The 27,362-nt window shown below is 42.6% G+C and overlaps 1 protein-coding gene across 1 annotated transcript in view; it reads left to right on the top strand.

Annotated features, from left to right (window-relative positions):
- The first annotated feature begins 6,212 nt into the window (after positions 1 to 6,212).
- Positions 6,213 to 27,362, top strand: part of LOC121537464 (chemokine-like protein TAFA-5) — a 45,121-nt gene continuing 23,971 nt past the window's right edge. Inside the window, exons 1-2 of the mRNA XM_041845089.2 lie at positions 6,213 to 6,764; positions 18,432 to 18,581. Coding sequence (XP_041701023.1) covers positions 6,662 to 6,764; positions 18,432 to 18,581 — 253 coding nt within the window. The 5' untranslated portion in view covers positions 6,213 to 6,661. The remainder of the gene's footprint in view (positions 6,765 to 18,431; positions 18,582 to 27,362) is intronic.

Consider the following 27,362-nt stretch of genomic DNA (forward strand, 5'->3'; position numbering starts at 1 on the left):
AGTTGTGGAGAAGTACAGATCAGGGTTGGGTTATAAAAAAATATCTGAAACTTTGAACATCCCACGGAGCACCATTAAATCCATTATTAAAAAATTGAAAGAATATGGTACCACAGCAAACCTGCCAAGAGAAGGCCACCCATCAAAACTCACGGACCAGGCAAGGAGGGCATTAATCAGAGAGGCAACAAAGAGACCAAAGATAACCCTGAAGGAGCTGCAAAGATCCACAGCGGAGATTGGAGTATCTGTCCATAGGACCACTTTAAGCTGTACACTCCACAGAGCTGGGATTTACGGAAGAGTGGCCAGAAAAAAGCCATTGCTTAAAGAAAAAAATAAGCAAACAGGTTTGGTGTTCGCCAAAAGGTATGTGGAAGACTCCCCAAACATATGGAATAAGGTACTCAGATGAGACTAAAATTGAGTTTTTTGGCCATCAAGGAAAACACTATGTCTGGCGCAAACCCAACACCTCTTATCACTCCGAGAACACCATCATTGGCAGGGACTGGGAAACTGTTCAGAATTGAAGGAATGATGGATGGCGCTAAATACAGGGAAATTCTTGAGGGAAACCTGTTTCAGTCTTCCAGAGATCTGAGACTGGGACGGAGGTTCATCTTTCAGCAGGACAATGACCCTAAGCATACTGCTAAAGCAACACTTGAGTGGTTTAAGGGGAAACATTTAAATGTCTTGGAATGGCCTATTCAAAGCCCAGACCTCAATCCAATTGAGAATCTGTGGTATGACTTAAAGATTGCTGTACACCAGCGGAACCCATCCAACTTGAAGGAGCTGGAGCAGTTTTGCCTTGAAGAATGGGAAAAAATCCCAGTGGCTAGATGTGCCAAGCTTATAGAGACATACCCCAAGAGACTTGCAGCTGTAATTGCTGCAAAAGGTGGCTCTACAAAGTATTGACTTTGGGGGGGGGGGGGGAATAGTTATGCACGCTCAAGTTTTCTGTTTTTCTGTCTTATTTCTTGTGTGTTTCACAATAAAAAATATTTTGCTTCTTCAAAGTGGGAGGCATGTTGTGTAAATCAAATGATACAAACCCCCTAAAAATTATTTTTAATTCCAGGTTGTAAGGTAACAAAATAGGAAAAATGCCAAGGGGGGTGGTGAATACCTTCGCAAGCCACTGTATGTGTCCTCCATTCAGGCAGTGAATATCCTGGCCTGCAGAAGTTTGGACTGTCGAGGGCTAGAGCAAAAGCTTTCCAGTAAGAGGGTCAGCCACTCCTGTATTGAGAGGTACTGTATACTCCCCCCCTAATGTTGTCCCCCCATATTTCAAATTAAAGTTATGCCCTTGACTTTCACATTCACCTTTCATGATAGAAAAGCAACCATTTCTCATTGCAACCATTCGACATTGTGCCACTCAATTTGAGACTACCAATGAAGGAAGTAAATCAGAAGCAATGACTATTCGAGGACTGACTCAGTCCCATTGATAAGTTGCATTATCACAATAGGTAATGTAAGGAACTTTACAGTTACTGCTTATCCAATATGGGCAGAACACCCATGGCCAAGGCTACAGACAGAAACGCTAGGCATGTGCTAGCTAATGTTTTTCATATAAATAAATTATTGCATATCCTTACAAACTCAGGATTTCTGACTGCTATATAGCAACTAGGACTGGGATCTTTTGTGTATTCATGCATTGTTGTAGGCCTTTCAAAACATCCTTTAAGGATCCTTCTCTAAAGGACCATTTCATCTAGCCTGCTCATAGACTAGACGTAACATAGTAAATGTAAATCCAGGATACTCAAATTAGTATAATATGTTACGTTTGGTATGGTTACATAACACAGATGGTTACTTAAGGCAAAAAGGTTGTGAGTTCGAATCTCATCACGGACAACCTTAGCATTTTAGCTAATTAGCAACTTTTCAACTACTTACTACTTTTTAGCTACTTTGCAACTACTTAGCATGTTAGCTAACCCTTCCCCTAACCTTAACCTTTTTAGCCAACCCTCCCCTAACCCTAACCTTAACCTTCATCACGGACAACTTTAGCATTTTAGCTAATTAGCAACTTTTCAACTACTTTCTACTTTTTAGCTACTTTGTAACTACTTAACATGTTAGCTAACCCTTCCCCTAACCCTAACCTTAACTATTTTAGCTAACCCTTCCCCTAACCCTAACCTTAACCCTTTTAGATAACCCTTCCCGTAACCCTAACCTTAACCCTTTAACCTAACTCCTAAACTTAACCCTAACCTTAACCCTAACCCCTAACCTAGCTAACGTTAGCCAGCCAGCTAACATTAGCCACCTAGCTAGAATTTGTAACATGTTGTACATTTTGCAAATTTGCGACATATAATATACGAATTGTAATTTGTAACATATCATAAGAAATGGGTGATGGACATCCACAAATTAATACATACCATATGAAACGTAACATATCATACTAAGTGGAGTGTCTTGGTTTCATCATCCCTGTAATGCTTTATACATCTAATTGGGGGAAAAAGCTAAAAAGTGCAAATTAGAGTTTATTTTTCTTCACCAGACTGCTTAGTCCAACATGCCTCCTAGGCTACGGACTCTGAGAACTACCCAGCAGCTACCCAGTGACAATTCTGTCAACAATTATTTTTGAGGCGAGCCACAGAAATAAAGTCCAGTTCAAAGAGAACTAAACTCCTTAGAACCCCAGTTTGTTATGAGAGGCACGTGTGTCCGCTTTGTAATTGTGGAAGGGCCTTGTTGCTGCTCGCGGATTTGTTTGTGTTTTCCTTTCAAGGTCCGCTGCATCTCTAAAGGACAGATGTTCCCGTCCCTTTGCAGAGAGCTTGTCAACACGGCTTTCACTCCAGTGGAGCAGAAAGAGGGCCATTCTGTGTCGCACCGTTTGAGTGCTGCCTGCCGACTGTGTTGTCCATAGAAGAAGAGAGCAGGAAGAAAGTAATCATAGTAATAGCCAAACAAAAATTGGTGTGGAACATGGGTGTTGGAGTAGCTGTGAGGTCGAGCAGAGTGCTGGTGGTGTAACTATGGACCTAGCCAAATGGAGGGACACAAAAAAAACATTCCAAATCAAACAAATAAACCTTAGACTAGGTTGCAGGACCAGGCCAGGGAAGAGACTGGGCTATGTAGGGTTGTTGGATAAAGAAGAGCATTATAGCATGAGCGCTTTCACGCTAAGGAAATATTAAGTTTAGTGCCTTGCTGAAATATTAATTTCAGTGCCTTGCTGAAATATTAGTTTTAGTGCCTTGCTCAAGGACACAATGGCAGTGTGTGGTACAGGCATAAGACTATTGGTCCGAATGTGTGTTTGGGCCTATTTTATCAATAACAATCCATCTCTTTGTCTTATTTTAGTCTCTTTTAACAGCTGCAGAGAGCCTCATGAGTCTGGTACACAAGACTACGACATTCTTGTTCATATTCAACACACCAATAGTCCTTAAAAGCCAGTAACATAATAACCCCACTGTCATTTACCTTACGGTTGTTACAGTATAGTTCATCCTAAGATCCATCCCTGTAAGAGTGGATGAATAGACCTGAACTGAGACCTCCTTTCCATCTGCTAATACAGTGCAGACTGACTGACTGGTCGTGTAGTGGAGGTCTGGTACTCAACAGCCAGGGAGTTTTAATGGTAGTAATTTAGAAGATAGAGTGGCATCTTCAGAGGTAACACACACACACACACACCACACACCACACACCACAAACACATACACATACAAAGGCTATTTCTGTATGTTTCAGAATGTTCTAAAACAATATAACCAGTTATCTAGAGATGTTGCTATGACCACATTGTTGATTTACTGACTCCACAGTGGAGGGATACAAATTCAGGCCCACTGTCTTCAGAGACATTGTGTTCTTCCATGTGCTCTACCTCAGTGGTTCTCAAACCTCTCCTCTGGGCCCCCAGATGTTTCACAATTGTATTCTAGCCCTGATCTAGCACGCCTGATTCGTTAATCAAGGGCTTGATGATTATTTGACAAGTTGAATCAGGTGTGCTAGCTCTGGAATAGATCAAATACATGGAACATATGTGGTCCCCAAAGGAGAGGTTTGAGAAGCTCTCCAATGCCCAATGCATTGTACTGTTGTCCAATCTCATCTCTCATACACCTTATGTCTGAATAGTAAAATTCCCAACATGGCCAACATCCCCCCGCTCCTCTTTGCAATGGAGTTTTGGCATAACAATATTGTCTAAATTAGATTATTTTATCCAAAGAATGTGAATCATCGCCTGCAACCCGAAGTTTCCAGTTTTCACTAAGGAATTAGGGCAGAGATTTGGCTGTATGTCTGTGTATGTGCGTGTGTTGAGCAGAGAGAGAGAGAGAGAGAGAGAGAGAGAGAGAGAGAGAGAGAGAGAGAGAGAGAGAGAGAGAGAGAGAGAGAGAGAGAGAGAGAGAGAGAGAGAGAGAGAGAGAGAGAGAGAGAGAGAGAGAGAGAGAGAGAGAGAGAGAGAGAGAGAGAGAGAGAGAGAGAGAGAGAGAGAGAGAGAGAGAGAGAGAGAGAGAGAGAGAGAGAGAGAGAGAGAGAGAGAGAGAGAGAGAGAGAGAGAGAGAGAGAGAGAGAGAGAGAGAGAGAGAGAGAGAGAGAGAGAGAGAGAGAGAGAGAGAGAGAGAGAGAGAGAGAGAGAGAGAGAGAGAGAGAGAGAGAGAGAGAGAGAGAGAGAGAGAGAGAGAGAGAGAGGTACAGGCATTCCAATGGAAATCCTAGCTGACATGTAGCCTAAATGCTGCATAGCCTGTACAAATTGACTCCTTGGAGGGGAAGCAATTCTCTTGGGATCTATTCTTTTCTCGCTGTCCCGTCAAAACAGGTTAGACATTGCCTATTTATTTAGCAATATAGTCGGTGGATGACCGAGAGCTGAATTCGGTGGACTTGGCAATGTGATTGAATCACAATAGACCACCGACATTTGTGGAGCTGCTGTCACTGGATCATAGCAAAAATGCATGAGATGAAATCTGGCTCATGCAGGTGACAAGACTTCGACAGAGATTGACATACCGATAGCCTACTTTTAATCATCAATCTTGGCCAAATAATTCCAATAACTGACCAATGCTATAGCCTTGGACATTGCACTTTTGTGAGTGTAACCTAATACAAAACGAATCCGACAAAACAGCACTTTTATTTAAGCGGCCTTTATTTGCAGTGTTGGAGAAGCTACTCTGAAATTTGTTCACTACATCCAAACCATGTGAAACATTATATCTTTGAAATGTCATAGACTACAAATTGCAAGAACAGATCACTCTAGAGTCAGATATTCACAAAACCCATATTTTATTTTTGCAAAAAAAGTAGTGTGTAGTTCCAGTAGTTACCACTGCAGAAAAGTAATTAACTACTGAAAACACTACCAAGATTTGAATTTAGTTAAAGGTTCAATGCACCCGTTTTTATTTCAATATCAAATCATTTATGGGTAACAATTAAGTACCTTATTGTGATTGTTTTCAATTAAAATGGTCAAAAACAAACAAAAATAGCTTCTTGGCAAAGAGCAATTTCTCAAGCAAGTATTTTGCTAGGACTTTCTGGGAGTAGTCTGAGTTGGGAGGGGAAAATAAAAAACTAGCTGTTATGGCAGAGAGGTTTGGAACTCTTTCTTCTTGGTCTAATAACTAATTTACCGCCTGGTGATGTCACCAGGCAGGCCAAAACTCCATCCCACCACAACAGGCTGAATTTTCAGCCGGTCTTTTCAAACAGCTTTTACACTAAATTGGCATTTTCATTATTTTCACAGTAGGCTATTATTCCAACCTCATAGTGTGGAAATATACAACACAGGAAAATCAAGTTTTTGACTTCACTGGGCCTTTAAACTACCACCAAGCTACTACACAAATGTAGTTAAATTAGGCCTATGCTACTAGTTGAACTAGACTAAACATAGTCCACTACTCCCCAACACCGTGTATTTGTGACCTTTAGGATTTTATGTTGATGTTTATTGCAGTCGATTGCATTTCACTAGCAACCGTGCATAAATAGCCTATATCCTGTTTTGTTTTGCAGTAGCCTAACTTTAATTTTTCTTGGCCTTTAAACTAAAGGAACAGTGAATACGGGCTAGTGCGCCGTCGTAGGAAATTCACGCTCAAGCGCAAAGAAGCTGACGATGCTTGCGGAGGTCTTGGTGTTCGCCTCCGCGTCTTGCAGTAGACTGCTTGAACTGTGAGTCAGATCTGCAATCTGTGAATGGATAAACCATACGGTCTACGGAATAAACCTGTAACTTCCACCGGGGATGATGAATAGTATTTACTTCATATCATATGGTGATGTTTCATGAGAATCCTCTCCTGACTCCTGCATGTCTTTTGAAACTTGCCAAATGGACATCTCATTTACATTCAACTTGGGCTGCTATGAAGCTTCGATCGGCGTTGCACTCACTGCAAATCATTGACAGTCACAGAAAAAGATAAAAAGGGAATTTACTAATAAGGGATCGTGTCAATCATAGGCTACTCTATTGGATTTTCCTCCACTAATTTACCCCGGAAAATAGATGCCAACGACGGGCTATCGAAACACCATATATAAGTCTTCAACCATTTGAACATCACCTTAAAAGTGGGAATAACGAGGTATACGACGAGACGGGAGAGAAAGAATGCAGTCGGGAAAGGGAATGAAGACGCTCTCGGCAGGTGGAGGAGCGTCACTCTGCTGTCTGTTGCTCCTGTGGGTCATCTACTCCCATCTCATGAGAGAGGGTAAGTGCATCTACATGATGCCATGCAATGCATGCCACGGTTATGCGACTCTACTTACTGTAATTTCTAATGCAAGGAGACAGGACAGATACACATGGATCATTCATTGTTTTGATACTGCTTGATCTCAGTGTAGAATTATTTTTTACAGAATAATGTTGTTGTTTTGCTTTGTTCTATTGCTTTTTACATAAAAATGACCCTCTCTTGGGTTGGTATTCTAGACCAGGGATCATCCACTAGATTCAGCCGCTGGCCGATTTTTTCTTGAGCAGATGGTCTGGGACGGAACATAATTAGAAATCATTTGTAAACTGCAAATTGACCGCAAGAAGCCCCAACATATATAATATTTGACTAAAACATAATAATTTCAAACCTTGCTTACATTTGTATATATGATCACACGTCTCTCTATTATGCGTGGGAATACAGTACTTGGAAACAGATTTCCAAAATTAAAACCACTTGGAGCTGATTTCCTGGTGTTTTTACAGTCTTTTATGTCCAACAATGAAAAATATATTTAATAAATTGCTTAGAAAACCTGGGAGGCCAAATATATCCACACCTGGGCCTACCCGCAGCCGCCAGTTGTCGAGTGTATTAAGGGATTATTTGTTGTTAGGCTACTCAAAAGATGAATGCTGGAAGCAATGCTACTGTCATGTATGCTGTGGACGATCCCTGGCTATGATGAAGCCTATTTATTTTGCCATTAGGCCTAGTCTATTATTCTTCATCATGTGCCTTATGATTTCATACTGGTTTATATTCATTCCTTGCCATGCCATGACAGTAGTAGCACACCCTGTTGAATTATGTATGCACTAGTAGTGCAATTACACCTTTCCACAGAATGGAAAGCAAAAACACGTTTCCCTCTGCTACATAGGCTACTGCCCTGAACTAAACCAATTTGGAACTCCATAGTCTTGTCTAACAGAGAAGGACACCAAAGCTTAGGAACTTGGTTATTCATTTATTACTACCATGTTAATTTTCTTCTCTCTGATTCACAAGGCAAATGTCTATGTGTTCCTCAACAATATTTTATCCCTAAAAAGGATATTCATTTATTTGACCCAAAATGATTGACTAAAGGATGCTGTCTTGGAGTCTATTACAATACTAATGATTTTAACATTATTCATTCATAACCTTGTTATGGAGGTGTAGAAACTAACCAATCAACTGAGTTTCATTTTTCACAACCCACTCCCATTTAGTAAGTAATTTATGCTACAGAAAAAGCCCTCAGGGTATGTCTAAAGGATTTGTAAAGCATAGGCCTACATAAATCAAATCCAAATTTATTTGCCACATGCGCCGAATACAACAGGTGTAGACATTACAGTGAAATGCTTACGTACAAGCCCTTAATGAACAATGCATAAAATAAAATAAATTGAAAATAGAAAAAGTGTTAAGTAAAAAAAGTAAAAGCAAAATAGTGCAAATAGTCCGGGTAGCCATGATTAGCTGTTCAGGAGTCTTATGGCTTGGGGGTTGAGCTGTTGAGAAGCCTTTTGGACCTAGACTTGGCGCTCCGATATCGCTTGCCGTGCGGTAGCAGAGAAAACAGTCTATGACTAGGGTGGCTGGAGTCTTTGACAATTTTGAGGGCCTTCCTCTGACACCGCCTGGTATACTGGGCCATACGCACTACCCTCTGTAGTGCCTTGCAGCCAGAGGCCGAGCAGTTGCCATACCAGGCGGTGATGCAACCAGTCAGGATGCTCTCGATGGTGCAGCTGTATAACTTTTTGAGGATCTGAGGACCCATGCCAAATCTTTTCAGTCTCCTGAGGGGGAATAGGCTTTGTTGTGCCCTCTTCACGACTGTCTTGGTGTGTTTGGACCATGATAGTTCGTTGGTGATGTGGACACCAAGGAAATTGAAGCTCTCAACCTGTTCCACTACAGCCCCGTCGATGAGAATGGGGGCGTGCTCTGATCTCCTCCCTATAGGCTGTCTCATCATTGTTGGTGATCAGGCCTACCACTGTTGTGTCGTCGGCAAACTTAATGATGGTGTTGGAGTCGTGCCTGGCCATGCAGTCATGGGTGAACAGGGAGTACAGGAGGGGACTGAGAACGCATCCCTGAGGGGCCCCCATGTTGAGGATCAGCGTGGCAGATGTGTTGTTACATTTGACATTACATTTTAGTCATTTAGCAGACGCTCTTATCCAGAGCGACTTACAGTTAGTGAGTGCATACATTTTCATACTGGCCCCCCGTGGGAATCGAACCCACAACCCTGGCGTTGCAAACGCCATGCTCTACCAACTGAGCTACACAGGACTACCTAACCTTACCTACCCTTACCACCTGGGGGCGGCCCGTCAGGAAGTCCAGGATCCAGTTGCAGAGGGAGGTGTTTAGTCCCAGGGTCCTTAGCTTAGTGATGAGCTTTGAGGGCACTATGGTGTTGAACGCTGAGCTGTAGTCAATGAATAGCATTCTCACGTAGGTGTTCCTCTTGTCCAGGTGGGAAAGGGCAGTGTGGAGTGCAATATAGATTGCATCATCTGTGGATCTGTTGGGGCGGTATGCAAATTGGAGTGGGTCTAGGGTTTCTGGGATAATGGTGTTGATGTGAGCCATGACCAGCCTTTCAAAGCACTTCATGGCTACAGACGTCAGTGCTACGGGTCGGTAGACATTTAGGAAGGTTATCTTAGTGTTCTTGGGCACAGGGACTATGGTGGTCTGCTTAAAACATGTTGGTATTACAGACTCAGTCAGGGACATGTTGAAAATGTCAGTGAAGACACTTGCCAGTTGGTCAGCACATGCTCGGAGTACACGTCCTGGTAATCCGTCTGGCCCTGCGGCCTTGTGTATGTTGACCTGCTTAAAAGTCTTACTCACATCGGCTACAGAGAGCGTGATCACATAGTGATCTGGAACATCTGGTGCTCTCATGCATGCTTCAGTGTTGCTTGCCTCTAAGCGAGCATAGAAGTGATTTAGCTTGTCTGGTAGGCTTGTGTCACTGGGCAGCTTGCGGCTGTGCTTCTCTTTGTAGTCTGTAATAGTTTTCAAGCCCTGCCACATCCGACGAGCGTCAGAGCCGGTGTAGTATGATTCAATCTTAGTCCTGTATTGACTCTTTGCCTGTTTGATGGTTCGTCGGAGGGCATAGCGGGATTTCTTATAAGCGTCCGGGTTAGAGTCCCGCTCCTTGAAAGCGGCAGCTCTACCCTTTAGCTCAGTGCGGATGTTGCCTGTAATCCATGGCTTCTGGTTGGGGTATGTATGTACGGTCACTGTGGGTGACGACGTCATCGATGCACTTATTGATGAAGCCAGTAACTGATGTGGTGTACTCCTCAATGCTATCTGAAGAATGCTGGAACATATTCCAGTCTGTGCTAGCAAAACAGTCCTGTAGCTTAGCATCTGCGTCATCTGACCACTTTTTTATTAACCGAGTCACTGGTGCTTCCTGCTTTAGTTTTAGCTTATAAACAGGAATCAGGAGGATAGAGCTATGGTCAGATTTGCCAAATGGAGGGCGAGGGAGGGCTTTGTATGCGTCTCTGTGTGTCACGAATTCAGCTGAGGCTGCCCTTCCTCCTTGCTCGGGCAGGTTTCAGCGTTCGTCGTCACCGGCTTACTAGCCACTACCGCTCCATTTATCATCACTCCATTTGTCTTGTCTTGTCTTGTCAATCACACACACCTGGTACTCATTCCCTCATTAGTCTGTGTATAAGTGTTCCCTCTGCCCCCTTGTCCTTTGTGAGTGATTGTTCGTTGTGAGAGTGAGTAGCTCGGTTGAGCTACTCTTTACTTGTATGCAGCCAAGGTTGATTTTCCCTTGTGCTAGTTTCGTTCTGTCGCTATATGCGCTACATTATTGTACACTGAATAAACTCTTGATTTCGGTGTTTTACCTCCTGCGCCTGACTCCATCATTCACACCTCATCACACTGTGTGTGGAGTAAAGGTGGTCTAGAGTTGATTTTTCCTCTGGTTGCACATTTAACATGCTGGTAGAAATGAGGTAGAACGGATTTAAGTTTCCCTGCATTAAAGTCCCCGGACACTAGGAGCGCTGCCTCTGGATGAGTGTTTTCCTGTTTACTTATGGCCTTATACAGCTCATTGAGTGCAATCTTAGTGCCAGCATCGGTTTGTGGTGGTAGATAGACAGCTACGAAAAATACAGATGAAAAGTCTCTTGGTAAATAGTGTGGTCTACAGCTTATCATGAGATACTCTACCTCCGGCGAGCAAAACCTTGAGACTTCCTTAGTATTAGATTTTATGAACCAGCTGTTGTTTACAAATATACACAGACCGTCATCTTCATATGAACTACATAGATTCTTCACAGATCATTTATACACTCTAGACTGTACAGTATAAACCCCTGAACTATGAAATACTATGGCCTGCCCTCAGGATACTGATCAAACCTGCACTTTGACCTTCTCTCTATGTACAGTAGTTCGGTTTTGGGATAAATTACTAGGTTGTTATTCTCCACCAACCAAGAAAGATTCACAGTCACAAAGATGAGGATGTCCTTTGGCAGCCATGTTGATTATCTGGATACATTGTTTAGACTTCTCTTTGTGTCGATCCCAAATCAACCACTTGTCCCTACCCGCTATGGACTTGTGGAGATCTGAGAGGGTTAGATATGGTATGATATGTTGTAGCTTCACCTTACCCTCTGATTGACTAGATGGAAATTATATCCATATCGCTTACACCTGTCCAGTCCTCTCAAATCTCCACAAGTCCATAGGGGTTAGTATATGGGTCGATTTGATTTGGCATTGGGCGCTCCTCCAGCATTTGAAGTCTTCTCAAGTTTCCCATCACTCAAGTCAGATACCTGTTAGGTAGTATGGACATAAATGTACCTCTGCTTCTCTAATGTATGACTGTGCACATATCTCAACCACACCTGACCTTACACAGATACTCACTCAGTGCTCCTAGGTCCGATCTCCACCTCCCGGGAGGCCCCTGGTAGCCTAACAAAGAGAGGTCTTGGGGGCCGGGGCGGTCGTGAATCCTGCCATGACTGGCTGCATCGTCTCCACTCCATAGCGGCACCATCTGTCACAGCGACAGGAAATCAAAGTGCAGTAGCCTGTCCTTCTCATGCCATTGGGCCCCTGCCCCACACAGATGGATAGCCTGCCAAGCCCCTCTCCATTCTCGGCAGTTTATTCAACGCTAAATTTGGAAATGTCTGGATTTCCCTCAACGGAGCCAATTCTTCCAGTTGTTCAGTGGACCAGCAGCTCCCCTCTCTCTTCGCTTTGTCAACCTCACCACCGTTGTTGTGGATATGGGTCAGAAGAGAGGGTGGCGAGAAATATGTTCTCCGAGATTTATGAGGTGGAGGTGTGTGTTTCTTGGACTGTATCCGCATCAAAAGGTGGTGAGGATGGAATGGTACGTTTGTCACTAGCAGTGGTGTTACAACAGCATGTTGTGCTTTAGCCTACTAAGTCAATTTTATTTGTCCATTTGAAGCTCAATGAAGAATGCTTTGTGAGGTTGATAGGAAGATTTCAGTCTCCTCCAGAAGCTCAGTTCAGTGGTTCAAGTTACAGGGAGGACGATTTTGCTCCATAAATTGTGAGTAAACCACTACTCCTAATAATAATAATATAATAATAATAATAATAATAATAATAATATACTCCTGTTTCGATAGGTAATGAAGTCATAAAACTATGGGAAAATGAAAAGGTTTTTATGGCAAAATCAATGTTGCTGCACGCCAAGGCCCATATTTCACAGCTCCCTGAATAGCATCAGCTGTTTGCCTCCCTCTGGGTTGAGCGTCGAGTTATTTTGTCTGTGGAATGCATTGGAGGTTAAAATTCTTGATTTCAGGGAGAGTGTGGGTGAAAAGTGTAAATATTATCAGTAATGTCCCTTCAAGTTATTGTCCTACTCTGTTTCCTTCCATCACCCCCAGTCTTTTTGATCTATTTTACTCAATGAAAGGACCTCCCTCATGCATTTTAAATGTATAGTTTACCCAAATTACAAAAACACAAAAATATTTCCTTCCCTAAGAAAAGTATGGTCCAGGAGAGATTGAAATCCCCAATCTGGGTTTGGACTACTTTTTGGTTCAATGATGACCATAAACCAAAGAGAATGATTGGCCCCTACATACTTTTGAGTATTATGAGTAGGCTATGAGCGTACTCTTATTTTTATTCACAAATTATCTCAAAGTAATTTGGAAATCAAGTGACTCAGCTTCACAATCCCCTTTGAAGTGGGGCATGTATACAGTAGGGCTGCTGGTTGTGGGTGGGTGGTTTCGTTTGCTGAATCACGTGATTTCAACGTACAAGGTATGAGACCAAGATTTTGTCACACATGCAGATGAAGTTACAGAGTGGTAGTTTGAACTGCAGCCAACCAGGTCATCATGACTAAAAGATGTGCATTAATATGTTGTAGCGCTCCAGCTCTCCTCTGGCCTACTTGCTTATAACAGGAACTCATAGTGGGTGACTGTAGGTTGAACAGGACAGGGTCACAGACACACACACACGGTCACATGCACGCGGTCACACACACACACAGTCACACGCACCTGGTCCCACACACACACACACTCACACACACACATACACACACACTCATATACACACACACACATCAGCTGGTCTCCTTTTAAATATGTGTTAATCTACTGTAGGTACTTTGAAAACTTACCAGGCTTTCAACACTTACTGTTGCTGTCATGTTAACAGAAAATTCATATTGAAGTCATATTGTTATATTGAAACATGAAAGTCATACATATGTGGGGTCAGACATTATTGACACCCTTGATAAAGATGAGCAGTAATGAATGTATAAAATAAATACGGTCATCAAAATTATTAAAAGGTTTTAAAAACAATTCTAATAAATGCAACAGTTGGAAAAATTGAATGAAGAAACTACAACAACAAAAAAAAAATATCCATCAGGTATTGACTGAATTATAAAACATTTTACAGGCACAGAGTTCAGGGAATTTGGTGGGAATTCTGGTATTAAATGTATTGTCAAATGTCAATCTTTTTTTCTTAGAATGCACTCATATATACATTTTCTAATGGTATCAGGTATTTCTTTTATATTTTGTGTTAAAATAAAGAAAATGATGTGCCTAATTTACATAAATACACTGCGTGTATTTGTATATATGAATACATTAACATAAAGAGGTGGAACAGGGCTGCAACCACAAAAAATTCCTCTGTCTACCCTACCATCACTCACCTGTGCTGTCTAGACTGCCTAATTAATTACTGTTGTTGTCACGTTCCCTTGCATAATTCAACAAGTGTGTCAATAGCAGGATACCCTTTGATTAAAAATCAACATGCTTGGCTCCAGATTACACCTATCTAAACACATTTTACATTGTTTGCAAGATCAGACATAATATCACTATAATCCGAGTGTTCATTTTCGGAAGTTGCTTTCATTTCAGCGCACCTAATTTGTAAACATTTCAACTGTAGCAAATTATTACTTTTTGCAATTCCACAAAAAATGAACACCCATCAAAGTAAAGGTATCTTTCTTCTCTTTCTTATGATGTAAGTGTCGAGATTATGTGTTAAATCCCAGACCAAGCTTTAGCATTCTTATAAATGCAACGGAAAGACAATGTATTCCATTGAGCCCATTTCAGCCATTACTGGGGGGTGTTTGAGAGGTCATTACAAACATTTCCGCGGTCGTAACGTTAACGGGACAAAAACAACAGGCACAAGCAAGAGTATGAAAGAGTCGCAGGAGTAAAATGAAAGCAATCAATCCAGCGAAATTTAAGTGACAAGTGGATTCTGCATCCCTCAAACACAGGAAATAGATAGCATGCGCATTGTTATACAAATACTGAGCTATATTATATGCAAAAACATTTTGGGGAAATTATTTTATACTAATACAATTGCTCAAAGAAAGAATAATCTTTTTTGGTTCCTGAAAGGTTGGGGTCATAATTGATTACGGATAATCCTGAATGAATCCTGAATAATGATTAGTGAGAAAGTTACAGAAGGGTCAAAGATCATACCCCCAAGACATGCTAACCTCACGTTATTGTAATGGTGAGAGGTTAGCATGTCTTGGGGGTATGATCTTTGACCCTTCTGTAACTTTCTCACTCATCATTATTCATGATTCATTCCGAATTATCCATAATCATGGTAGCATCCACATTAATGTAGAAATGTTTAGAAACATATTTATTCTTATTTACAGTAAAAGTCACTCCAAAATGACACAATACAATTACCATTCATTTCTATTGGGCACAAAATAATCAGAAACACAACCAAAACAAACTCCAAATGCATCCAATACGTTTGTAGAATCACAAGCTTGATGTAGTTATTGCATGCTAGGAATATGGGACCAAATACTACATTTTTGAATACTTTATTTATACAAATCTTTAGAGGTGTCAAAAATTTTGACCCCTACCTTTTTGAGAGAAAACTATTATTACAAACAAAATCTCTTTCTCTGAGCAATTTTATTAGTATAAAATAACATAATTTCCCAATTATTTGGAGCATACAATATAGCTCAGCATTTGAATTATTTATTTTATACAATCATAATTGCTCATCTTTATCAAGGGTATCAATAATTTCGGACCCCACTGTAAATACAGTATATCATATACACAAACACATAAGCAGTGCAGAGTCAAAATAACACTGCTCACTATACATTTGCTTTGCGGTTTGTGTGTGCATGTGTGTGTATGTATCCATGCATCTCTGTATGTGGGCGCATGCATCTCTGTATGTGGGCGTGTGTGTGTGGATTTGTGTGTATCCATGCATCTCTGTATGTGGGCGTGTGTGTGTGTGGATTTGTGTGTATCCATGCATCTCTGTATGTGGGCGTGTGTGTGTGGATTTGTGTGTATCCATGCATCTCTGTATGTGGGCGTGTGTGTGTGGATTTGTGTGTATCCATGCATCTCTGTATGTGGGCGTGTGTGTGAGTCAGTGAAGGTCATTTGCCCCGGTGGAGCTAGAACCTCTACTCGGTAGCGTGTGCCAGCACCTGTACAGATGTAGGATATTAATTTAAGCCAGTTTGCTACAGCAGGAAAATAATCCTGCAGCAACAGGACATTTTAATTATTATTTGGATTATAATTAATGGACATTTTTTGTAGGGGTTGATACATTTTCTGTTAGGGCAAATCATGTCTGACATTTTAAAGTGGGAATTACAAACTATAGAAGCCTTTTAAAAAAGAATCATCAACAAAAGAGTGATCAAATTAAGATCCTACATATGTAGGTGTCATGTGTGATGGAAACAGAGCGTGGGCGACCCCCCCCCGCCATACCTCACTCTGTGTCCCCACAGTATGTGCATTTCATCATCTGAAATAGAGACAAGGCCATGCGCCTTCACATCACCAAGTGACAGAAACCCCCTGTCATATGAATGAACTCCTGCTCGGCGTGATGGAATGGGTTGCAGTGGCTTAGGGCACATTAAGAAGCCTGTAATGCTCTGTACCATCTCCCTTTCTCCATCTCTCTCTTTCTATCTCTCCCTCCTCTCCCGCACTATCCTCTAGGCTTATTGCACATGGTCTCATTTATCTGGTAGCTGTTGAAACATGTGGACCAGAGTCCTATGTGCAGCAGATTAGTGCTGAGTGATTAGTGCTTTTTGAGGTCGGTTCGATTATAAAAAATAATCACATATTCGATTTCAGATGATTTATTTTACATTAAATGCACTATGCATTATGTGGGTTGAATGCTGTAACAGCAGAATTAAACAATTAATAAAAGTCCCATGATGGTAGTGACTGCCCATTACTGCGTATCACTTATTAACCATCAGTTATTCACATTACTTTACTTTCATAAAATATTTGTTTTATTTGATGACTTTATTATTTCATTCCAAGTCATCATCTCAACTCTATAGAGCTGCTGCCTATGCTGTCTGACAAAATCACTATTTTTGTAGTTCTTCAAAGTAAATAAGGCATACTTTTATGACTGCAGAATACCAACTATCAATTACTTAGATCATGTATTTTCAGGAAGCGATACCTCGCAAAGCAACTGCTTTCTATCCCTGTTGATTGCGCATTCTCTCTTCTCTCTGTCTCCATGTCTGCTCCACACAGACTGGACAAGTAGGCGCGCGCACAATGGATTATGGTCATTGTAGTTAATTACCACGTTTTCTGCCCTAAGCTATGTAGAATATTGGCCATGATTTATCAAAAAAAATCTCTACAGAAACTGCGCATCCAGCTCACAGAAAAAAAACGAACGAAATGGAATTCAAATAATTGAATCGACGTCAGTCAATTAGTTGTTTAAAAACCTAAAAATAACCGAAATGTTGGTTAATCGCTCAGCACTAATATCTGATGGCACAGCCATAACTCCCCAGAGTGGGGGGAGGGACAGGGATGTGGGGAGGTGGTGGTGGTGATTGGGGGGGTGTGTGTGTGAGACTGTGTGAGAATATGTGTGTGAGAGACGTGCGTGCATGCGTGTGTGTGAGAGTGTGTGTGAGACTGTGTGTGTGAGAGACGTGCGTGCATGCGTGTGTGTGTGAGACTGTGTGTGTGAGACTGTGTGTGTGTATTTTTGTGAATGCGTGCCTGTGTGTCAGTGTGTGCATGTGTGTTAAATTAAATTACAGATAGCCTGTGCGACTCCTCACTTGAATCTGATTGTGTTGTAATGCTCCTATCTTAATTCAGTGGTTGACTGGTAGAGATACGTGTTGAGTGCGTTATGAGGGATGAAAGTGGAAGGCTACTGCTTTAAGTGGCCATGGGAGTGAATGGATTGGGAGATAGGACCTTAAGGGGACCACCTGGGTCCTCATCAGTCTTCTTCACCAGACTGATAATAACTATAGTACTACCAGGTAGAAGCAGACTAAACTTAAACTGCAAGACATTACTTACTCTCTGGGGTTTGTGGATGTTCCTCCCAAACCTAAACAACAGCAGTTCAAAAATGAATATAATTGTAGAAGGCCATGCAGGGATCTTTCCTAATATGTAGCATAATTGACTTTAACAAGGCATCTTGATGTTCAAACTCTTCTGCTACATTTGCCTCGTTCGCTAATCGTTGTATCTGACGTTCAGCAGGGAAGGCTGCACAGGAGAGTCTGTCTGACTCAGCTGTGTGTGAGATTATTGACCAGATACCAACAGTGTTGTTCCTGTTGGAATTGCATTGTGGGGATGAGGTGAAATATAGTGCCTCAAGTCAGGAAGTAGAGCTAAAAGTTCACCTTCATGGAGCAACCTTGTTCATCTTAGTATTTATTTTCTGGGAAAGATGTAAAGAACCACCTATGCTCTAAAATTGAAGCCGGCCTGGAATTCCAGATGGGCAGGGGACTATTCCATTGGTTCCAAAGTGCCAGGCAAGCTCAATCAAGTGCAGCTGAAGTATTGGAATGAAAGCAAATACTATCTGAATCCAGGTCTGGATGAGAGCTTCTGCTGAATGATTGTAATGTAACATAGACTGTGTCTGAAATGGTACCTTATTCCCTATATAGTGCAGACTCTGGTCAAAAGTAGTGCACTACATAATAGGATGCCATTTGAGACGCAGATAATGTAATGGACTCTCCTCTTGTTGTCTCTGCAGGCCAGTTGGTGGTGGGCACGTGTGAGATCGTGACGCTCAACAGAGACAGCAGCGTGCCCAGGCGCACCATCGACCGTCAGACTGCCCGCTGTGCCTGCAGGAGAGGCCAGATCGCTGGCACCACGCGAGCCAGGCCTGCCTGCGTCGACGGTGAGTGTGAACAACTGTAGTTAAATTAAGCTGTATCTAGGGTTGCACAATGCTGGTAAAATCCCCTGATTTTCCAATAATCCTAGTTGGAGGATTCCGGAATTCCTGCTTATTCCCTCCTGATTGTAGGAGTCTTCCAGTTTCTGGAGCGGTATCTCTCTATGGTCATCTTCATCTAACATGGAGGTCAACCACACGACTCCTCCCCCGTCCCCAGCCCGCACTGCTCTACAGTACATAAACAACAGGCCATATCTGGCGTAACGTGTTCCTCTCTGGTACCACACTGTCTTTGTAATGCTGTCTCTGCAGACAGCTCCACATAACGCTCCAGCAACGCTGATTAACTAAGAGAGAACTATGATTACAGCAGCAGGAAATTGATTATTACTGGCTGCCCATCGTGGCTCTCGCGCACCGTTAATAGCCAGTCCATTAAATACGGACCTGTTGCGCACTAGCTGCCACTATGGAGAACGGGAACGGGTTCTGTCATCACATCTCTTAATGGAATTACAGCACAGAGATGTAGTGAAGACTAGTTGATTTGTGTCGAGGGTGGATTGGGGAACTTAGCCTGTAAATGTTTTTTTCGGGATGTGGTTGGTATAGTGTTGGAAATTTATACGATTTGGAGATGTTGGAATGTTTGCATATTTGATGGTTATTCGGGTTCAAATCTGCAGATGAATTTTTGTCAGTTTCTCTTTCTATCTATTTCTACTACACTCTCTCTCTATTTCTCCAATACACTCCAGACCCCCCCCTCTCTCTCTCTCTCTCTCTCTCTCTCTCTCTCTGTCTCTCTCTCTCTCTCTCTCTCTCTCTGTGGTCCTGGCTGGCAGGGTCTGCTAGGGGACAGATGGCCACATGAGCTCTTAGGGAGGGACAGTGGCAGGAGAGAGCTGGCCCATAGGACCTTCATTTACGTCATTTAGCAGACGCTCTTATCCAGAGCGACTTACATTATTATTTTGTAATTTCTTTTCATACCCCCATGGGAAACGAACCAGCATCCAGCCTGTCTGGGGGGTGGGGGGGCCATGATGACAGGGAGAATGACAGGAAGGCCACCCAGGTGTCAGTCACAGCTCTCCACTCTGTGGTGCCCTATGGGTTGTGTTCTGTAGGGCACAGCATTCTGAAAAATAAAATTAACGTTTCCTATTAGACGAGTTCAGGTTGCGCCTACCCGTTTCACTGTGTTTCAAAATGTTTTCTCCCAAAATGTTTTCAACCCAGCTGTTTCAGTGTGTCTTTTAGCAAGGCTGTGCTATAGTTCTCAGTTGGTCTCTCTGCACACTCAACCAGCTTAGCAAACTCAGCTTTATTTCTTTAGCCCCTCGGCAATTGGGTTTAGCTGTCACATGATATACTCACAACTACGTTTACGAATGACTGATCAATCTGTGCTTTGTTACGGCTGATGGATGGCGCTGACGATCCAATTCACAGAGGGAAATTGCAGTGTCAGGGGCAGGATAGCTATACTTTTGCAGCTGATGAAGGAATCACAGAAGAATTTAAAGGGAATTTTAAATGTTTTTCTCCTTAAAGCTAGGCCTTTGTGGTCTTTTTTTTGTACCCTTTCCCATTCATAATATGATATTGGAAAACAGTTGGTGTTCAGGCAGCCAGAGATCCTTTTTTGCAGTGTCCTCTTACTGTGTGTGTGTGTGTGTATGTGTGTGTGTGCGCCTACGTGCATGCGTACGTGCACGTGCATACATAGTCCCATGGAATGACAGACCTATACAGGGCAGCAATATCCGTCTCGAAGAAACAACCTGATACAAGCAATTATTGAAAACATCAACAAGGTGTTATCCTTTAGCGTCACAATGTCACAATCAGGAGGGACACAAACTCCTTTACTCTCATTGTGGAAATTTGCCACTGCAGCCCCTCTGTCTCTCACTCTCTTTCAATTCGCCCCCACCACCGTAAACCCTGAGGGACCAGAAAGGGACAACAGCTCATGCCAGGTCCTGAGAGGACCGATAACCTTTGAGAGAGCTTGAACACAGACACACACACACACACACACACACACACACACACACACACACTGTGAGGAACAATCTGTTTTAATCAGCGTCAACAAAGACTAATGCTAATTCAATGTCGTCCGGACAGATTATATAGAGAACACAAGAGAGTGGCCGTCATTATGGTGACACCATCTAGTGTCTAGACAGATCACTTTCAAATAATCTAATCAAGAGCCACTGATTGTGAAGTATCTCTCTCTCTCTCTCTCTCTCTCTCTCTCTCTCTCTCTCTCTCTCTCTCTCTCTCTCTCTCTCTCTCTCTCTCTCTCAATTCAATAAACTTATCTCTCTCTCTCTCTCTCTCTCTCAATTCAATAAACTTATCTCTCTCTCTCTCTCTTTCTCTCTCTCTCTCTCTCTCTCTCTCTCTCTCTCTCTCTCTCTCTCTCTCTCTCAATTCAATTCAATAAACTTAATTGACATGGCAAGTTAAATTAATTAATTGTCAAAGTACAAATATAACAACAACCTAGTAGTAGTGGTAATGTTATTTTTTTCTTCATCTTTTATAGATTACAATTCTTTGCAATGAATGATAATTTGGGGAAATAAATATTATCTTACGTCTGAGTATCTGTCACAGTGTAAAAGGAAATGCAGCTCTGTCTCTATATCTCTCCCCGGGAGCAGAGGGAGCACAGAGTGGGCAGCCAGGTTTGCCTGTGACGACCAGTCTCTATGGCCAGGCTGTGCTCACTGAGTCTGTACATAGTCAGTGTTTTCCTCAGTTTTCTATCAGTCACAGTGGTCACCGTGTCCTGTCTGTTTAGAGCTAAATAGGATTGAAGTTTATTGAGATTTTTTGTGGTGTCTTTCCAATCAGCCTCTTCTCTTGTTTCATCTCTTGACATTGTAGGGCTGTGTGATTAAATATTTTGGGGTCGCTTGTTTTTAGATGCATGTCAAATTCGAATAAGGAAGGTATTGGCCCAATTCTGCTCTACATGCGTAATTTTGATCGATGTTTGACCCATTTGGTCAATTCATTATTGGAGAATGGACCTCATACTTCGCAGCCATATACAGTTGAAGTCGGAGGTTTACATACACTTTAGCCAAATACATTTAAACTCAGTTTTTCGTAATTCCTGACATTTAATCCTAGTAAAAATTCTCTGTTTTAGGTCAGTTAGGATCAGACACTTTATTTTAAGAATGTAAAATGTCAGAATAATAGTAGAGAAAATTATTTATTAAAGCTTTTATTTATTTCATCACATTCCCAGTGGGTCAGAAGTTAGTATTTGGTACACTCAATTAGTATTTGGTAGCATTGCCTTTAAATTGTTTAACTTGGGTCAAATGTTTCGGGTAGCCTTTCACAAGCTTCCCACAATAAGTTGGGTGAATTTTGTCCCATTCCTCCTGACAGAGCTGGTGTAACTGAGTCAGGTTTGTAGGCGTCCTTGCTCGCACACACGTTTTCAGTTCTGCCCACAAATCTTCTATAGGATTGAGGTCAGGGCTTTGTGATGGCCACTCCAATACTTTGACTTTGTTGTCCTTAAGCCATTTTGCCACCACTTTGGAAGTATGCTTGGGGTCAATGTCCATTTGGAAGACCCATTTGTGACCAAGCTTTAACTTCCTGACTGATGTCTTGAGATGTTGCTTCAATATATCCACATAATTTTCCTTCCTCATGATGCCATCTATTTTGTGAAGTGCACCAGTCTCTCCTGCAGCAAAATACCCCCACAGCATGATGCTGCCACCCCCGTTCTTCACAGTTGGGATGGTGTTCTTCGGCTTGCAAGCTATCCCCTTTTTCCTCCAAACATAACGATGGTCATTATGGCCAAACAGTTCTATTTTGTTTCATCAGACCAGAGGCCATTTCTCCAAGAAGTACGATCTTTGTCCCCATGTGCAGTTGCAAACCGTAGTCTGGCTTTTTTATGGCGGTTTTGGAGCAGTGGCTTCTTCCTTGCTGAGCAGCCTTTCAGGTTATGTCGATATAGGACTCGTTTTACTGTGGATATACAGTGGGGAGAACAAGTATTTGATACACTGCCGATTTTGCAGGTTTTCCTACTTACAAAGCATGTAGAGGTCTGTCATTTTTATTATAGGTACACTTCAACTGTGAGAGACGGAATCTAAAACAAAAATCCAGAAAATCACATTGTATGATTTTAAAGTAATTAATTTGCATTTTATTGCATGACATAAGAATTTGATACATCAGAAAAGCAGAACTTAATATTTGGTACAGAAACCTTTGTTTGCAATTACAGAGATCATACGTTTCCTGTAGGTCTTGACCAGGTTTGCACACACTGCAGCAGGGATTTTGGCCCACTCCTCCATACAGACCTTCAGGTTTCGGGGCTGTCGCTGGGCAATACGGACTTTCAGCTCCCTCCAAAGATTTTCTATTGGGTTCAGGTCTGGAGACTGGCTAGGCCACTCCAGGACCTTGAGATGCTTCTTACGGAGCCACTCCTTAGTTGCCCTGGCTGTGTGTTTCGGGTCGTGGTCATGCTGGAAGACCCAGCTACGACCCATCTTCAATGCTCTTACTGAGGGAAGGAGGTTGTTGGCCAAGATCTCGCGATACATGGCCCCATCCATCCTCCCCTCAATACGGGTGCAGTCGTCCTGTCCCCTTTGCAGAAAAGCATCCCCAAAGAATGATGTTTCCACCTCCATGCTTCACGGTTGGGATGGTGTTCTTGGGGTTGTACTCATCCTTTTTCTTCCTCCAAACACGGCGAGTGGAGTTTAGACCAAAAAGCTCTATTTTTGTGTCATCAGACCACATGACCTTCTCCCATTCCTCCTCTGGATCATCCAGATGGTCATTGGCAAACTTCAGACGGGCCTGGACATGCGCTGGCTTTAGCAGGGGGACCTTGCGTGCGCTGCAGGATTTTAATCCATGACGGCGTAGTGTGTTACTAATGGTTTTCTTTGAGACTGTGGTCCCAGCTCTCTTCAGGTCATTGACCAGGTCCTGCCATGTAGTTCTGGGCTGATCCCTCAACTTCCTCATGATCATTGATGCCCCACGAGGTGAGATCTTGCATGGAGCCCCAGACCGAGGGTGATTGACCGTCATCTTGAACTTCTTCCATTTTCTAATAATTGCGCCAACAGTTGTTGCCTTCTCATCAAGCTGCTTGCCTATTGTCCTGTAGCCCATCCCAGCCTTGTGCAGGTCTACAATTTTATCCCTGATGTCCTTACACAGCTCTCTGTTCTTGGCCATTGTGGAGAGGTTGGAGTCTGTTTGATTGAGTGTGTGGACAGGTGTCTTTTATACAGGTAACGAGTTCAAACATGTGCAGTTAATACAGGTAATAGGTGGAGAACAGGAGGGCTTCTTAAAGAAAAACTAACAGGTCTGTGAGAGCCGGAATTCTTACTGGTTGGTAGGTGATCAAATACTTATGTCATGCAATAAAATGTAAATTAATTACTTAAAAATCATACAATGTGATTTTCTGGATTTTTGTTTTAGATTCCGTCTCTCACAGTTGAAGTGTACCTATGATAAAAAATTACAGACCTCTACATGCTTTGTAAGTAGGAAAACCTGCAAAATCGGCAGTGTATCAAATACTTGTTCTCCCCACTGTAGATACTTTTGTACCTGTTTCCTCCAGCATCTTCACAAGGTCCTTTGTTGTTGTTCTGGTATTGATTTGCACTTTTCGCACCAAAGTACGTTCATCTCTAGGAGACAGAACGCGTCTCCTTCCTGAGCGGTATGACGGCTGCGTGGTCCCATGGTGTTTATACTTGCGTACTGTTGTTTGTACAGATGAACCTGGTACCATCTGGCATTTGGAAATTGCTCCCAAGGATGAACCAGACTTGTGGAGGTCTACAGTTTTTTTTCTGAGGTCTTGGCTGATTTCTTTTGATTTTCTCATGATGTCAAGCAAAGAGGCACTGAATTTGAAGATAGGCCTTGAAATACATCCACAGGTACACCTCCAATTGACTCAAATTATTTCAATTAGCCTATCAGAAGCTTCTAAAGCCATGACATCATTTTCTGGAATTTTCCAAGCTGTTTAAAGGCACAGTCAACTTAGTGTATGTAAACTTCTGACCCACTGGAATTGTGATACAGTGAATTATAAGTGAAATAATAACAAGAAATATGTGGAGTGGTTGAAAAACAAGTTTTAATGACTCCAACCTAAGTGTATGTAAACTTCCGACTTCAACTGTAGAGCAATTGGTTCTATAACTGATTGGAATATTTTGAGCCAGATATTAATTGGAATTTTAATGTTCCTTTTAATGGCATAGAATGCTCTTCTTGCTTTCTCTCTTAGCTCATTCACCCCCCTTGGCATTTTTCCTATTTTGTTGCCTTACAACCTGGAATTAAAATTGATTTTTGGGGGGTTTGTATCATTTGATTTAGACAACATGCCTACCACTTTGAAGATGCAAAATATTTTTTCTTGTGAAGCAAAGAACAAATTTGACAAAAAAACAGAAAACTTGAGCGTGCAGCAAGTACAGCTGCAAGTCTCTTGGGATATGTCTCTATAAGCTTGGCACATCTAGCCACTGGGATTTTTGCCCATTCTTCAAGGCAAAACTGCTCCAGCTCCTTCAAGTTGGATGGACTCCGCTGGTGTACAGCAATCTTTAAGTCATACCACAGATTCTCACTATTTACCAAGAGAGTTTTCATCTATATTTTTTGTAGCTGTCTATTTACCACCACAAACCGATGCAGGCACTAAGATTGCACTTAATGAGCTGTATAAGGCCATAAGTAAACAGGAAAACGCTCATCCAGAGGCAGCGCTCCTGGTGGCCGAGGACTTTAATGCAGTGAAACTTAAATCCGTTCTACCTAAATTCTACCAGCATGTTAAATGTGCAACCAGAGGGAAAAAAACTCTAGACCACCTTTACTCCACACACAGAGACGCGTACAATGCTCTCCCTCGCCCTCCATTTGGCAAATAAGACCATAACTCTATCCTCCTGATTCCTGCTTATAAGCAAAAACTAAAGCAGGAAGCACCCGTGACTCAGTTAATAAGCAAGTGGTCAGATGACGCAGATTCTAAGCTACAGGACTGTTTTGCTAGCACAGACTGGAGTATGTTCCGGGATTCTTCAGATAGCATTGAGGAGTACACCACATCAGTCACTGGCTTCATCAATAAGTGCATCGATGACGTCATCCCTACAGTGACCATACGTACATACCCCAACCAGAAGCCATGGATTACAGGCAACATCAGCACTGAGCTAAAGGGTAGAGCTGCCGCTTTCAAGGAGCGGGACTCTAACCCGGACGCTTATTAGAAATCCCGCTATGCCCTCAGACGAACCATCAAACAGGCAAAGAGTCAATACAGGACTAAGATTGAATCGTACTACACCGGCTCTGACGCTCGTCGGATGTGGCAGCACTTGAAAACTATTACAGACTACAAAGGGAAGCACAGCCGCGAGCTGCCCAGTGACACAAGCCTACCAGACGAGCTAAATCACTTCTATGCTCGCTTCGAGGCAAGCAACACTGAAGCATGCATGAGAGCATCAGCTGTTCCGGATAACTATGTGATCAAGCTCCCTGTAGCCGATGTGAGTAAGACTTTTAAGCAGGTCAACATTCACAAGGCCGCATGGGCCAGATGGATTACCAGGACATGTACTCCGAGCATGCGCTGACCAACTGGCAAGTGTCTTCACTGACATTTTCAACATGTCCCTGACTGAGTCTGTAATACCAACATGTTTCAAGCAGACCACCATAGTCCCTGTGCCCAAGAACACTAAGATAACCTGCCTAAATGTCTACCGACCCGTAGCACTCACGTCTGTAGCCATGAAGTGCTATGAAAGGCTGGTCATGGCTCACATCAACACCATTATCCCAGAAACCCTAGACCCACTCCAATTTGTATACTGCCCCAACAGATCCACAGATGATGCAATCTCTATTGCACTCCACACTGCCCTTTCCCACCTGGACAAGATGAACACCTATGTGAGAATGCTATTCATTGACTACAACTCAGCGTTCAACACCATAGTGCCCTCAAAGCTCATCACTAAGCTAAGGACCCTGGGACTAAACACCTCCCTCTGCAACTGAAGCCTGGACTTCCTGACGGGCCGCCCCCAGGTGGTAAGAGTAGGTAAATACACATCTGCCACGCTGATCCTCAACACAGGGGCCCCTCAGGGGTGTGTACTCAGTCCCATCCTGTACTCCCTGTTCACCCATGACTGCATGGCCAGGCACGACTCCAACACCATCATTAAGTTTGCAGACGACACAACAGTGGTAGGCCTGATCACCGACAATGATGAGACAGCCTATAGGGAGGAGATCAGAGACCTGGCCGTGTGGTGCCAGGATAACAACCTCTCCCTCAATGTGATCAAGACAAAGGAGATGATTATGGACTACAGGAAAAAAAAAGAGGACAGCACGCCCCCATTCTCATTGACGGGGCTGTAGTGGAACAGGTTGAGAGCTTCAAGTTCCTTGGTGTCCACATCACTAACAAACTGTCATGGTCCACAATTTTACTCTGTTTATTATTCATGCACAGTCACTTTAACTCTACCCACATGTACTTATTACCTCAATTACCTCAACTAACCGATGCCCCCGCACATTGACTCTGTACCGGTACCTCCTGTACAGTGAGGGAAAAAAGTATTTGATCCCCTGCTGATTTTGTACGTTTGCCCACTGACAAAGAAATGATCAGTCTATAATTTGAATGGTAGGTTTATT

Source organism: Coregonus clupeaformis, chromosome 24 (assembly GCF_020615455.1).
Source record: "Coregonus clupeaformis isolate EN_2021a chromosome 24, ASM2061545v1, whole genome shotgun sequence".
Taxonomy (NCBI): Eukaryota; Metazoa; Chordata; class Actinopteri; order Salmoniformes; family Salmonidae; genus Coregonus; species Coregonus clupeaformis.